Genomic DNA, 16,716 nt, shown 5'->3' on the forward strand with positions numbered 1-16,716 from the left:
GGTTTCTAAATGCATCAATTTTCTTTAAAATGAGCCATTAAACAGCTCTCTATTATGTTCCAGTGCCTCGCTAGCTGTGGGAAAAAAACGGAAAGAAAAAAACAAACCTGCTGTCGATGTGGAATATCGTGGTTGCAGCCAGTTTTCTTGATGTTCAAACCAATATATTTCCTTTGTTATTCAAACCAAGGGACAGTTAGTTTCCTATATAGGGGTATTGGACAAGGCGGTTCTAATAACGTGCTTCGTTTTTGATCTGATTCTAGTTTTAAGAGTTATCGGCTATTTCATTTTTCACCATGGGGCGTGATCGTCACTTACTAAGTTGCTAGCTACCGCTGCAACCCGGATAAGTAGATTTAACGTAATAGAAAATAAAACTTAAAATGGAAATTAAAACTTTCAAATGTTTCTCTAGTTTTAATTAAAAAATTATAATTTTTGATGAAACATAATAAGTATTTTGCAGTTTACATAATAACTTTAGATTCGGAACTGAGAACTAAGTTGAATTTAACTTTTATTAATAATAAAAAAGATACTTTTAAGTTCAATTCAAAATTATATTGGCACATGACGTCATATCTTTTAGCCGTATAAATCTTTGTTCTTCACTTGTGTTTTTGACTTGTTGTAATTGTTGCAGACGAAAGTCTTCTTACTGTATATATTTGTTCTTCATTTTCGTTTATCATTACTTAGGAATTTTTTTTTTAAATACCCTTTACCATAGCTGCTCAGATTGCTCTTGTTACGTTTGATGGTCTAGGTTGTTAAATTGTCCTCTAGGCATTATGAAATAAATATGACGTCACTGGCATGAAATTTTTTCCTAAAATTAAAGATCTTAACGAATTTTCTCAAGCTTCTGACCTATATAGATCGCTCTTTAGGCCAGAAAATCCCAGGATGCCAATTATCCCGAAAAAATATGGAGCCATTTTCGAGAAAAAATAAGGCTACAAAATGAGGCTACATAAATAAATAAGATTATATTTTACTTAATTCAGTAAAAGCGTTTCCTTTATAAGCAATGACGTGCAGTAATTTAGCACTCTAGGTTCCCAAGATACTTAAATTCTGCTATGTCTTATATAAGAGAGAAAACATGAATACATATATATAGAGAGCATTTTTTAAATTAATATGAGCCGAAACTATGTCAAATTGTAGTTTACACCTTTACATGTCCAACGTAGAAAATGTTCCCTTCATTGGATTTCGTTTCTGTTTCTAAGCGCAAGTTATTTTCTGAACAGCCCTTGCATAAAAAAAAATAAAAAAAAATGTTTGAACAGAACTAGAAAATGATTCCTTACCTGCACGCGAGAATTTATCATATGAAATCGAAATTCATCTGGATTTCTGTCTAAGGCTTTCCTTGTTAAGACTTTCAATGCACGCCTCTTCTGCTGGAAATCCCTAAAATAACACAACAAATAAAAAATATAAATTGGTTAATTCTCAGTCACGGTTAGATTTAGCTAACGTCGAGAATTAACCAACACCGAGAACTAGCTAACACCAAAACCCTTCATAAGATTTATATGATTGGTAGTTGACATTAGTTACGATAGAAAATGTTCACTAACACATTCCTATACAGTTCTTTTTCAATACAGACAAGGATTGATAATGGAGCTCTCTGATTGGCTGGCCTTAGCTAAATCATCTTAACAATAACTTAACTTAATCTCGCTTAACAATAGGAGGGGGTACAAATGTCCGTTTTTGCGTGTTTTCATTGAAAGGAATCCAAAATATGTCCCCTTTAAAATTTGAAAATATGCCCTTCCCCTCATTCTTGTGAGTTGTTGGCGCCACTGTTGGGTACATTAGAGGAAAGGACGTAGATGCAATGAAGATGGAAGAACTAGAATAGTCAAGGGGCAGGATAATTTTTCAAGTTAAAAAGAAAGGATAGGAAGAATAAGAACACAAGTTTTAGAATGAAGAGTGGGCAATAGAAGCCATAGAAATTACAAATGTCTAGTACAGTTCTTAAATGTAGACAAAATACAAAAAGACGATAAAAACATGCAATATATTCACCAGATAAATTGTTAAAGGATAATTATATTTAGTTAATTGAACAACTTCGAAGCCATAAGGACAACGTCAGTCAACTTCGAAGCCACAAGGACCCCAAAAGATGAAGTCCTAATATTTTCTCCTAAAGAAGAACTGCATGTGAAAAAATATGCTATATATAAAAGGTGGTTGGACTACATTGTTTACAACAATTATAAGAAAAAGGGGAAGGTCATTTTCTGGGGATGAAAGGTGATTTGTTGCCGAATATTGCTTAAGGCACTCCAATTCGGGTAAAATTAAAAAGCCCAACATATTCAAATGAGATGGAACGAGGTCATAAGAAAAGATATAAAGGTAGTGCAAACCTCACAATATGTAGTAAAGAGTACTCTTGATAGAGCAGGATGAACCAGAAGTGTGGGTAGCAGTGTTGATCTCAGATAACTTTTGGTGGGATGAGTTGCTAGGGGTAGTAGTATTTGCAATATACCCTTCAGGATATATGATTAGACATTATCATAATGTCTGTACAAGCATATCTGGTAAAACAAGTCCAGTACTACTACTAACAACTCACTGCAGCACCAAGCCGAATGAGGCCACCACAGCTATACACACCCCTCCTCCATACCAAACTATTTAAAGCCTGCCTCTTTACACCATTCCAAAAGGTCCCTATTTTCTTTAAATATTTCTTTTCGACATTCTCCCATCTCGTTTGGGGACAGCTTGCTTTTCCTTTGGCCCTAGACGGTTGGTCAAGAAGGACAATCGCTGACAACATATTATCGTTCATCTGCAAGACATGTCCTAGCCATATCATCCTCTCTCTCATTATAGCTATAGAAAATGGAATTGAGCCCCATTTTTGTATAGCCTACTTCCGAAATTACCAATGTGGGACACATACCCCACCGGTGAGGCATGACAAAATTTTGGTGGGCCACGGGCAGGACGTGCATCCTTTAGCTGACTTTACTTTAGAGCTTTTATTAAAAAAAATTTTTTTCGCGTGAACCGCGTCACATTCAAATGCGTCTGAAGAGCACAAAAACATGATAGTGTTGCATTGTTATACATTGTATAAAAGGGGTCTGCATGTAACTGAACCCATGTAAAAGAGCTTCCAACGAACTGAACCTTTGTGCAACTGAACCCACGTTTAACTCAACCCCATTTTATAGGACCGTCGTGCAGTTGAACCCCCGTTTAACTGAGTCCCGTGCAACTCAACCCTATGTAACTGAACCCTCGTTTGACTGAGCCCCCGTGCAACTCAACCCAACTTACATTACATAAAAGGGACGTGTGTGTTCCAGTGCCCTTATGATGTTCCAGTTACCAGCTAGTGCTGGGGAAAAAGAGAAAAAAAAAAAAAAAAAACATGTTTCGGGCATCAATCGGTTTTGTGTAATTTCGAAGAATTTGTATCGTAATTAATTTAAGTGCTGAAAGAAAAATAAAATAGCTTCTATCATTGACGTATCAGCTTTGTATTCGGATGATTTTTTTTCACTTGGTAGTTTTTTCTAAACATTTTTTTTTACTTTCCACTTGCAAAGGTGACAGGGAAAAGAAGTATTCAAGAGAGGGATTTTAAACGTCAGAACGAGGATTTTCGATTATGAAGATTTCAGCAGTACATCTTTAATGGTTTCAAGCCTTTACACTCCTGAATTGACACTAAAATTGGATTTCGGTGCCATAATACATTTTATAATGGTATTGTCAAGAGTAAATTACAAAAGGTGTGTAAATGTGAATTTTGTATTTCAAATATCACTAAACAGCCCTCTGCGTTATTCTAATGCTCTATCAGTACTAGAGAAATAAAACAGAAAGAGCTCTTTCTTACAGTTCCCAGAATTTTTTTTTCAAATAAACTTTTACTTTTAATTTAAATAATAGCTATCAGTCCTGAATCAGCATTAACGGTAACTTTTTCTTATAAGATATATTTTTTTTTAATGTATCTTGAAGATTTTGCCCACTACGGGCTTTCTTTGTACTAGGATCCAGCTATTGCTGCAACCATGACCTTCAAGTGTGTTCAGGCTCTGGGCAGTGTTACCAACACCTCAAAACAAAATGTACCACAAATTGCATGAAAAATGTACGAAAGACAAAAAAAATGTACCATATCTCAATTTTTTTTGCGTGTTACGCTTCGCGTAACACGCGGATCGTCGGTGAGGTAAAGTACTATCTATGAAAATTTTGCATAAGAATATTTCATTCACTTTCTTTCTCAATTCCTTTGTTTTTCTTTCTCTTCTAATACAGTACATTACTCCTGACATTAGTTGAAGAAATTGTTAGGAGTAACATATATTACAACAGAAACATTCTACTACAGGCCCACAAAAGTCGTTGTTTTTCGGCCATTTACGACCATTTATAAACTTGGCAAACTTTAGCAATCTTTTTCAAACACAAAACGAGCAGAAATTAACACGAGTAGGGCTCACAACCCCCTATGCCTTTCCATGGTCAGATTTTTGGCTTAATGGAATTCTTTACTTTTCTTTGAAAAACTTATTTTGTGGAAAAAGTTTTTTTAATTTAATTTCTGTTTATTTTATATTGGCATAGTCTTTTCAGGGAAAAAGAAAATAATAGTTTAAATCATTTCGTTTTTTTAAAACTTTATAGTTTGGCCTGCTATTTGTATGCTGGGGAAAAAATTTCTCAATTTTTAACGACATACACCCTTTTAAAAATATGGACACAAATAGTAGTATTTAATGTAGTTTCATACCTCCTCTAGTTAACCTAAAATAGAAAACTTGATACCATCCGCAAAAAAATATGTTTACTTTCTTTGATGGCATGGATACACTTACGCTATTTTGATTTGGTTAAATTTTAAGAGTAGAAGTGGCCACGAACGTTGAGCATAATACCCTCAGTCGTTCTTGGGATACTGCTTTTAATCTTAATTTAATCTTAAGGCAAAATTTAGATTTTAAACATAATCGGCAAATGGGAGGGTGGGCGTGGGAGAGGGATTAGTTGCCCTCCAATTAATTTCCACTATTAAAAAGGGCATCATCCATTCCAATTTCCAATCGAATGAGCCCTTTTCGAATTTTCTACGACAACTCCTTCGATACGAAGTGCCCTGGTCTAAAGGGGAAAAAAAATAAATAATACATTGTGCTCATATCGTTCTTTACTTAGGCAGCGCGATTGCGCTGTCTATGATAATTTCTGTTCCTTTTAAGTTTTAATGTTGCTCCTTACTTTCAGTTGAAAAAACTTCTTTTTCTTTTTTATTTAACCACTGATACAGGCACATCCAAATATTTACATGAGTCTGCAGTTTGCCTGAAATAGGACATCTTTCCTGTTGCAGAACCTGAGTAATCAAATGCAGACTGAAACCATATGTCATCTCATTCAGAATAAAAGAGGCACTCAAGTTCACAGCATTCACCTAACACAGTAGTCACCAACCATATTAGTTAAGAGACTCAAATATAAACAACAGGGACGATTATTTAATATCTGACAACAATATATGTTTATTAATGTATCAAATCTATATCACAGATTTAGATCTTGACTCAATTGCGAATGCCCCACCCGCAATTGCCCCCATCCACAACCACCTTGGGTGGTTGGTTTTGTTTTTATTCCGCTAGATTCCCAACCATCACGAATACTAGTGTCATTATAGCTTCATTTTGAGTCTTTCATTTTCAATCAGTAAGACTTGATACTCAAAAAGATGTTTTTGTCGACCTTTGGACGCCGGAAGTGAAGTGTCTGTTTACGAAAAAAAGGAAAATAGGTGACTGCTTGTCTGTCTCTTATCTTGACTGTGCTGAACAGATCAGGGTGAAATAAAATATTTGTGGATGAAAGAATACAAACATAGGTACAAAAATACTGAATCGTACCACATAGTACCATAATTTTGTAAAATGTACCATATTTTGTGATATTGTACTAATTGTACCAGTAGAGGTGAAATGTACCAAATTGGTACAATTGTACCTCGTTTGGCATCACTGGCTCTGGGTATAAAAAGCTTTGCTAATTTTCAAATATATAGGACAGAAGGATAAATTGTTGTCTTTTAGATTAGGGAATAGTTTTACATAAAAGCGATATAAAAGAAAAGACACAAAAGAATTAACCAAAAAATAAACATCATTTCATTCGAGTCAGCATTTGTCACGTCCGACAAAGCGAGCTGAACTACATTTTGCAGTTATATTATTGATTTGAGGAGTGTTGAGCTAAATGTGGGTGATTTGAATGGGGGGGGGGGGGCGAGTCAGACAGGTCTGGGTTAAACACGGGTTGAGTTGAATGAGGACTGAGTTAAATGAGGGTTGAAGTGCGCAGAAGGTTTATGGGGTTCAGTTGCACGAGGGCTCGATTAAACGTACGTTGAGTTGCACGAAGGTTCAGACAAACGGGGATTGACCTGCAAAGGGGCTCAGTTGCATAGTGGCTCAGCTACGCGGAGGTGCAGTAACACGGGGAAGCAGTTGCACTTGCAGTCAGAAACACGAGGTTTCAGTTGCAGGGAAACCTATAAGAAGTGTTAAGTTCAAACAATATTTTCCATTAATACAAAAAATTCCAGATGACGACCCTAAAATAGATACCAAGTTAATGGTCATTTAAGTTTCCTTGAGGTGAATACATGAAAAATTTTGAAAACCAAAATTTAAATACCACGAGGGGGGCATCAGGATTTTAGAAATGTCTTAGTGGGGCATGACCCAAATCAGTTGGGAACCACTGGTCTACTGTTTGAGAAACGGTCTGTCAGTCGGGTACCCAAAACAAAGCATAGAAAATTTCTCTGAAAAACATCTAGCAAATTCTCCACCGTTTTTCAGAGTGCCCACGCTTCAGAACCATACTTGACCCCTATCATCACTGTAGCTTCCAATATTCTAATCTTGCTTCACAGATTTATCCTCCTATTCTTCCAAACTTTTAACATCTTCACCGCACCCACCATCTTTACTAGTAATACTCCATAGATATGATAATGGTAATAAGCTTACCTAAGCTTATTGGTGAGAATATACTCCATAGATAAGTGAAGCTGTCCCTTTGATCGATCTTCTCCTTACCCAACATCACCCCTTCACCATCACTTTTTCCTAGTCTTAACGACTTCGTCTTCTTAACATTATTTTTCGAAGTTTTAAAGCATGACACTATGAATTTTTCCTGTCTGATTAAGTTTAAAAATCCAAATTGTTTATTGGACTACCATTTGCATAAGCATTTGGAATTTTTTCACACTTTATCAAGATACTCTTTGAATACCTCTAAAGTTTTTTTTTTCTTTTTTTAGTTCCAATGATCACAAATTGTGCATTGAACCCGTTTGGCTCGACTCTTTGGATTGCAAAATGCTTGATAGTCCAGGAAGTGTGTGAAAAAAAAGGGCCTAACCCGGAACAAATTGCAATAGAAATGATTCTTTGACTACCCGACTCAGAAAAATGTCCTGATACCGATTATTGACAGTTTACGCATTTAGCTGTTTCACAAATACGTTTTTTTGGGGTTGATGTGAATAATGAGGAGGAGAAATATGTCTTTTGCAAAAATGCGTAGAACCACGAAAAACAATATGCATTTAGGGGTAATAAAGTACGCTGAATCTGACTGCAAGGATAAACAACGGTTATCAATATTTAAAGGGGAAGTATGCGGGAGGAAGGTGAATTTTCTCATCTAGTGTTAAACCACGCTGAATCTGAAAGAAAGCCGTCTTAAAATGTAGAATGAAAACTACCACCCATTTTGATGGTTTAATTAACGATTAAAGCATTCTCAACTTTTTCAGTTATATAATATACAAATGTGATAAAAAAATGAAATATCAATGTTCATTGATCTTCATTATCATCGAGATCATCAACTCCAAGAAACTCAGTTGTACCACAGTTCGCACAACTTGTTCCCTTGCAAGCTCCACAGGCCCAGGTGCATTTCATGCCATTTCTTTTGCAAGTGCATCGTATATTTGAGCAGTCGGTTTTGCAGTTACAGCGAAAAAATGCAGGGAGAGAATTGGGGGCAGCGGGGAGTTCACCAAAAATAGGGCGATATAATCCATTTTGAATTACCCAACCAAACTGGCCAGGGTCAAGATTACATCCCAGGGTTTTCCACGATTCAACTTGCAAATAAACTCGAAATGAGTGGAAGCTGCAAGCATCACTGGTGGGAGGGAGAACTTTAGACTCAACATGCGAAGCAGATTCTGTAACTTTCTCGATGAATCTGAGATGATGAAATTGATCGAGGGTTGAAGTTGAGCCTGGACACTTAAACAAAAGCATCATTGCTTTCTCCCCAGCTGCTGAAATGTCGTGCTTGGTGGATAGTGGATCCATAAAAACTTAAGCGGATTCATAAAACTCGTTGTTTTTTATCAGAAGCTTTAGTCCCGCTGACTTCTCAATGCCACAGATACGAAGATCTGAATCGCGCCCTATGAAGGTGCTGACACACTCAATTGTGCTACATATATTAGATCCAAGTTTGAGTTTTAATTTATTTGTATCCCTAGATCCATTCTTTGTGATTTCACCTCGAGGTTCAAAGTAAAAGTAGATCGCTTGGCTATCTGTCTGTGCGTGATAACAGAGGAGTATAAGCAGATCTGTGTCGTCTCTAACCAAGACAGTAGGCATAAGAGAAGCAGACCGAACTGTGGTTAGAACAATGAGAAGATCAGCGTCCCCTTCTGCTTGGTATACCTGACACCCAGCTTTGGTCAGGTACTCACTGGTCATGGCTATTATTGCTTGCTTATTCTTGAAGTTGCTTAGGAACACTTCTTTCTTTGTAGAACAACTAAAATTGATCTGCGGGCACGATCGTTTCCCTTTCCGTCTCAAATGGGTGATGTCTTTGGTTGAAGGTGCTTGGTCGTATCCGTCGAAAATCACCGAGGTTCTTTGCGCCCCGTATTTCCGTGCCACGTAGTCAACGTATTTCTGGCAGATACTATCATACGTTGAGTTTCTTTCCGAAGGAATTTGTTGGAGAAGAGTCCCACCATCCAGAACTATATGCTTGTCACTGAAATCTTCGACGAAGTCTTCAGTTTTCGACTGCTGCTCTGCAACTAGATGCCACATCACATCGGCGAGGGCAGGCTTATTGGCTGTTCGTGGAATTCCTTTTGCTTCAAAAAGTGACGGAGGCGGTGAACACAATTCATACTTAAAGTATGACTCCAAATCATCTTCGCTATTTCTAGCAATTGTCACCAGCCACTGAAACATCAATGCTGGATCAACGGCAACTGACTGTCCGTTAACAACTTGTGCAGCTTTATTAGTAAGCGTTACGGCCACAGACTTTTTCTTGAATGTGTAAGTGTTGACGTTTTCCCCTGTCATGCTATCCATGATTTCTTGTCCGACGGATCTAGCTGTGTCGACGTTGACTTTTTCATCAGCCGTAACTCCAGAGGTAATGTTTCGCAAGCTCGGGTCTTCTGCGAAAGGGGTATTTTCAGCAAGAAAGCAAAGGAGCTTGCTAGTGTCATGGTTGTCACGTTCAATCCTCGACTCTCTAACTTCTTTGTGCTGTTCGCTCGTCTTGTATTGGACCTTAGGAAAAGTTTGCATCGACGTATTAATGCACTACAAGTTGGTGCTGAGAGTAACCAAGTCAGCCTCTGCAACTCACTCATGCCGCTTCCCCTTGTAAGATTACCGTTAGTTTTCAACGAGCGCATGAGGACCTGCTTAATGACCAGATCTGACGACAGGCCCGCCAAAAATTTAAAGACAACAATTTATCCTTCTGTCCTATATATTTGAAAATTAGCAAAGCTTTTTATACCCAGAGCCAGTGATGCCAAACGAGGTACAATTGTACCATTTTGGTACATTTCACCTCTACTGGTACAATTAGTACAATACCACAAAATATGGTACATTTTACAAAATTATGGTACTATGTGGTACGATTCAGTATTTTTGTACCTATGTTTGTATTCTTTCATCCACAAATATTTTATTTCACCCTGATCTGTTCAGCATAGTCAAGATAAGAGACAGACAAGCAGTCACCTATTTTCCTTTTTTTCGTAAACAGACACTTCACTTCCGACGTCCAAAGGTCGACAAAAACATCTTTCTGTGTATCAAGTCTTACCGATTGAAAATGAAAGACTAAAATGAAGCTGTAATTACATTTGGATTCATGATGGTTGGGAATCTAGTGAAATAAAAACAAAAGCCAACCACCCAAGGTGGTTGTGGATGGGGGCAATTGTGGGTGGGGCACTCGCAATTGAGTCAAGGTCTAAATATATGATATAGATTTGATACATTAATGAACATATATCTATATATCTATTATACCTTATCTATTTTTTTTTCTGACAAACTTTCACAAGTTAATCTTGTTTTACTTTTTCTAATACATTTCACATTGCATCGACGAATTAATTGCACTACAAGTTGGTGCTGAGAGTAACCAAGTCAGCCTCTGCAACCCACCCATGCCGCTTCCCCATGTAAGACCACCGTTAGTTTTCAACGAGCGCATGAGGACCTGCTTAATGACCAGATCTGACGACAGGCCCGCCAAAAATTTTTCGGATCTGCGGATAAGATGGCTCCCGTTCTGAAAATTGTCAAACACGTCGGGATTGGTAGTTTCAGCTGTTTCATATTTTGCAGGTACACCTGCATTGGTATATTTTAGACTTTAATTTCGTTGTTGTACGCCTTAATATGAAAACATGAATTTTACATCTTCAAAATTAACATCAACCTCAAAAACATAATTATTTGTAGTTTGCTATATATTCATCGTTCAACCTAAAAAGATAAATGAAAGTTTAAATTTTACTTTCAAACAAAGGTAATTTTCATACTCACCGTGATCTAGTAACCTATTATAGACATCAATTTTGATGTTGTACGCCTATATATGGAAACAGGAATTTCACCTCCTTAAAATCAACCTCAACCTCAAAAAAAAAAAACATATTTGTGAAACAGCTAGATGAGCAAACTTTGCATATTTGGAATCAGCGCATTTCTCTGAGTCGGGTAGTGAAAGAATCATTTCTATTGCAATTTGTTCCCGGTCAAACCGTTCCCTTCCTGGACTATGATAAGCTTCTTGAAGTGGCCTATAGCTCTCTTGCTGGTATCGATCAATGGCGTTTTTTCCGGTCTCGTCTTTTGTTTGTTTTTCTTTCTCCCTGTATTCCTAGCCATAGAGTATTGCGCGGGGAGGGGGGGGGGATTTGATGTTCAATATTTTTTCTTTGGATCTCACAATAAACCTTATCTATTTTTTTTTTCTGACAAAATTTCACAAGTTAATCTTGTTTTACTTTTTCTAATACATTTTCATAAATTAATCAAAATTTCCAGCCTAAATGGTAATTGTTGATTTTCGCAACTTGTGAAATTTTTGAAATTCCACCTTAAACATCACAAAGCATGATTGTTTTGAACAAATATTTCTAGAAAAATCTATCAAGAAACTTGCCGAAAACAGTTTTATTACAATTGTTAAAGATAGAATATGGTTCAAAGCCTGGATTTTTGGTAAACTAAAGAGAAATTTAGCCCTTTCTAACCAAAAAACTTCTGGTGAAAAGTAACAACTCCATAAAATGGCCAGCTGGGCAGTAAAAAAAACACAAATGTACCGGACAGAAAACAGTCACTAGGAAAAAAGGAAACCACTAAAAGTAGGGTGAAATGTGCTGCTTCATTACAGGAAACAGGAAATATCATTAAAGGAAACAATCACTAGGAAAAACAAAAACCACTAAAACTGGTATAATGTGCTGCTTACTGATTGTTAGGTAACACTATTGCATTCAATAAGGGAAATAAGGACAGATTGGTAAATAAGGAACAATGGTTCAGATCCTTAGGAGGAGAAAGGGCATAAAATTTTTCTATGGATAGAGTTTCGACTCAAAAACCCTATTTTAGGTAATTATTTAAATTTTTTATAGGGAGGAGGGTACTTAGGATCAATCTTGGGGCGAGCAGAATTATTCTACCACCATAAATAAGATGGATGTGATCCAAGGGTTCATTGCAATTCTAGTAAAACTGGGTTTGGGTTTGAAATGTCTAGTAAAACTGGGTTTCCCTGATTATTGTTGAACGAGTTTTTTCGTAGTTCTAGTCAGAATTGCGTGAAATGACCAACTATGCAGTAAAAAAAAAACCACAAAGGTACTAGACATAATTACAGGAAATTAATCACTAGGAAAAAAAGAAACCTGCTAGAACTATAGTTAACTTACAAAGGCACAACTCTGTCCACACTGGGTCATAATATATAAGAACATCTGCTGAAATCAATATTTCTTTCAAAGTATTTACACTGTAATTTTAAGCAAATAAAGCGTTTTTATACAAACACTTATTAAATGCAAAAGGGAATTTTCCCCTAACAAACAAAAACAGAGAAAAAAAGAGATAGAAGCAAGAAATTCAGAATACCAAATATTAGGACATTAAACAAATTTATTATAAAAGAACACCCCCCCCCCCGAAAAATTTTTTATTAAAATAGGTGTACTTATTTCCAGGGCTGGGGAGCCTGCTATAAGTTATAACCAACTCCGACTCCATACATTTTCAATATACCAACTCCTACTCCATTCAGCAGAAATTTACTGATACTACGACTTCGCGATTCCGATTCCACAGCCCTGCTTATTTCGGTAAAACTACTTACTTTGCACGCAGCTTGTAGTCCTTTTTCTTCTCGAGAATCCCAAGATTTGCTCGTGCTTCCGGCTGAAATGGGAAACAGAATTCAATTAAACCCACATGATCTCCAGGTCAGTTTCATTGCCTCCAACAATCAGTGAAATTAAGCTTAACAAATCATAGAGCTGGTATAACAGATGTAGATTATTAGATTTACACTAGCAATAGAGAGTGGTTCTAAGCCTGAGATGGAAATATTACACATAAGCATGTGCTTCAAACTCAGAGGATTATTTGTCAAAGCTCAGTTTTAGAAGGATTGATTTTTCAAATGGTAGTTTTACTGAGCTAGGAGCATCAAACATAATCTTTACTGATTTTTGAAGTACTTGGAACAGCATTGGAACAGGCCATGACTGGATTATAACTAACTGATATCACATAGTGGACAAAATTATGCTGCTGACTCAGACAAAGACGTCCTTCATTCAATTACAGATTGTTATAAAACAAAAAAATACAAATAAAACAAAAATAAGGGTTTGAAAGCTGGAAATTTTCTCAAACAAAATTTCTATTAATAATTATTTGACAATGAGCCAAATAAAGGACTACACTGAACTGATGCAGGCTAGCTTTGAAAATTTGTACTGTCTACTATAACTATAGCAAATACCTTATCCTGCAACATGTAAACTTACTTAAAGCTGAAAATTAGGCCAGCAATGATTTTAATTCCATCATCTCAATCAGATTAGGCTACATATACTGACTGATATATTTGTTTGCTCACACTGCAAGACTATTACGAAGACTCATCTGTAGTCTAGTGATTGTGTAAAAATATCGTTTATGTTGTTTTTTGAAGTTTCTGCAATATAAATTTCACTAGGTTTAATATCGCCCATCCAAAGCTATAAGCCTGAGAAAATTTGCCTGTTTTTCGAAAAAGGGGTGTAAACACCCCCAAAATGTCAAGCAATCTTAATAAAAAACACAACAACAAATTCAGCACATCAAAGAATGCTACTGTAGAGATTTTAAGCTCCTATACACAAACATGTGGAATTTTTCATTTTTCTTTATTTTTGCCAAAATAAAGATTATGAATGTATGTTTATTTGTTGTTGTTTTTTCCCAGAGGTGATGGTATCAAACAAATGATCCTAGAACATCGGGAGAGGGCTCATTTAATTGGAAATCAAAAGTTCTAGTACCATTTTCAAGTAGCCAAATAGATGCAGGGGAACTAGCCCCCTCCTATACCCCTTTTCCCCAGTCATCCAATCAAAATTTTCAGACAGCCATTTCATTCAGCATAGTTGAAAGGTCCAAAAACTATGCCTTTGGGGATGACCTGACCTCCATAGTCTCTTGGAAGAGCTGTAAGTTATTCAGTTTGCCCACTGTCCACGTATAGTATTTGTTATTGGCATACGTAATTTTTTGGATGGTATTTTCTGAGGGGGGGGCGGGAGGTTTTCCATGGGGAGGAGACTTTGTGGGGGGAATATTCAAGAAAAATAATACATGGGGGGGGATTTCATATGATGATTTGAAAGACAGCCAGAAATTAATTACAAAAAACTTTTTAATTGTACTGAAAGTAATCAGCAACATTAAAACTTAAAATGAACAGAAATTATTCCTCATATGAGAAGGCTGCTCCTTCCTCAACTCTTGTTCTTTACACTGAAATTTAATTTTTATCACAAATCTTTAAGAAAACCTGCTCAAACACATCAGCTATTGAATTTGAATGAGATGCATTTCTAAAAAACTTTAAGACTTGCCTAAAGAGTAAGGATTGAGGAAGGGACATCAGCTACAAGCTACCAGAAGTCCAGAAACTTACCTGCAACCAAGAATATTACTGTCATAGTCCCCTTTTTTTTAGCATATTTATTACTATTCAACTACTAAAAGATAAAATAATGAATTCAGTTAACCAAATTGAAGAGCTCTAATCTTACTAATTCTTGAATCAGATACAAAACAACTGGATCTATTTTTTAATTTTCACTTTTTTAACACAAAGATTACAAAATGTCATCAATGGTCACTGTTGTTTGGAGGGGGGAGGAGTAGAGTTTGGTGCTTCAAAGTACAGTAAAGGTTTAGAGTAGCAGCTCTCCAGAAGGAGACATGCTAGAACAAAAAAAGACATTTTTACACTGGCAATTTTATATTCATTTTTATACTTTGGTTTTTGACAATTCAGCTCTACCTCCACCTCCCCTCTAATGATCTCAAATAGCCCTAAGCTATATAAAAAGTAAAGATTCACTTAGCCTATTAATCACATAAACACTTTTTTTCAATTTTTATCCATACTTCTAAATTATTTTTTGATAATATAATTTGATTTGATATTATCTGAAACACAGCTATCAAATTCAAAAAATGGTACCATTTGACAGGTAGATTTGCAATGTATATTTACAGATGTTTCAGAAATGGTGTGTCCTGTATGTTAGAAAAAATTAGTAGATTTAGAGTAAGACAATCAGTACTTGGTCACTGCCTAATCTTGACAGATATCCTGATTAGAAAATATTTTTCTTATACATAAGACAACAGGCCTAATCTTGGAAATTATGTCTACAGGCCTATATAGTTTAGCTTGGTTAATAGTTAGGACTGGACTAGTTGGGAGTGGCTGACAACAATTAACAATTTTCTGAAAACTTCTTTGTTTTATCAATATTTAGAGTTACCCCCACAGCCTAGCCTATTTAAATACAATTATTCTGTTTCAGAACGCCTGTTTTAAATTAAATCTGTTGAGCAATGACTGTCTGTCACTTGGATATGTGTTCTAACTTAAAGATCCTGTGTCCAAGGTTTGCCAGTGTTTCCCAAGTTTAATCTCAAGCTTTAAATGTGCATCCAAGATTAGGCTCCATTGTTGTCTAACAATATATTTGAAATTATGAGTACTGTATATGATTAAAATTTTCAAGCTGTCCACTAACTTATTAACAAGATTTGGACAAATTCGATGGTGAAACAAACTACTTTCTAGGTAGTATAATAGAAATTTTGTAATGACTTAGGCTAGGCCAAACTATTGAAGTAGTGATTAGCTATTCAACTATTGAGTATCTTACTAAAGGCTATAATATTCCTTGGTTTTACCAATTCTGCCAGGCAAATAGCACCATTTTTCAAATCTGAGAGCTATATTTCAGATTAAATCAAACAACATTATATTATTGAAAAATGACTTAAAAACAGGGATGAAAATAAGAAAAACAAGGAGGTAGGCTTCAGTTAATGGTTACTTCTAGCATAGCTTTTTATCAGTTAAGTAAAATTTTATGTTAGTTTTTGGGTAAATATTGAGCAGTTCACTTAAATAAAGTTTCACTTAAATCACTTAATACAAATAAAGTGAACATACCACTCAATTGCTTTTTTTTATGCTCTTTCTGAATATAATAATAATTTTTGTTGCAAATTTAATTTTAATTAAACCTAACTTAACTATACCCAAATACATAACCATATTAGGCTATAAATTTCCCATGCTTTTATTGATTCTTATTAATTTTTTATTGTAAATAAACAGGTTTTAATAAGAGTGATGCTAACAGAGGTATATAAGCCACATCTAAAATAAGAGAAAAGGTACCATCTTTGAGGGTCCATAAAGGAATTAAAATTAAATTTACAACAAAAATGATTATTGTACATAGAAAATGCATAAAAAAGGTCACCAATCCATATATACTTTACTTGTAGGTCATTTATAAGAACTAGAGTACTACACCAGCTACCAACACCCACTCAATAAAGTGACCCCTCCCCCCCAAAAAAAAAAACAAATGAGAAAACAACATTTATCTCACTGATTTTTCTTTGGAATGGAAGTTTTTATCCTCTGTTCCATGCTTAACATAAGGCATTATTTCTAGCTCAGTTTGATGCAGCCATTGACACAAAGCCTAGCCTAACTTTTGCCAGTCTAGGAATTTTGCAAGGATTTTGA

At 35.8% G+C, this 16,716-nt stretch overlaps 1 protein-coding gene across 1 annotated transcript in view; it reads right to left on the bottom strand.

Moving 5' to 3' along the window:
• LOC148955590 (putative U3 small nucleolar RNA-associated protein 11) overlaps positions 1 to 16,716 on the bottom strand; it is a 60,026-nt gene that overhangs the window by 25,841 nt on the left and 17,469 nt on the right. The window contains exons 2-3 of the mRNA XM_089108265.1: positions 12,751 to 12,812; positions 1,320 to 1,422 (exon numbers count right to left, since the gene is read on the bottom strand). Of these exons, the coding sequence (XP_088964391.1) occupies positions 1,320 to 1,422; positions 12,751 to 12,812 (165 nt within the window). The remainder of the gene's footprint in view (positions 1 to 1,319; positions 1,423 to 12,750; positions 12,813 to 16,716) is intronic.

Source organism: Artemia sp. Qi Xiang Cuo, chromosome 2 (assembly GCF_049724085.1).
Source record: "Artemia sp. Qi Xiang Cuo chromosome 2, ASM4972408v1, whole genome shotgun sequence".
Lineage (NCBI taxonomy): Eukaryota > Metazoa > Arthropoda > Branchiopoda > Anostraca > Artemiidae > Artemia > Artemia sp. Qi Xiang Cuo.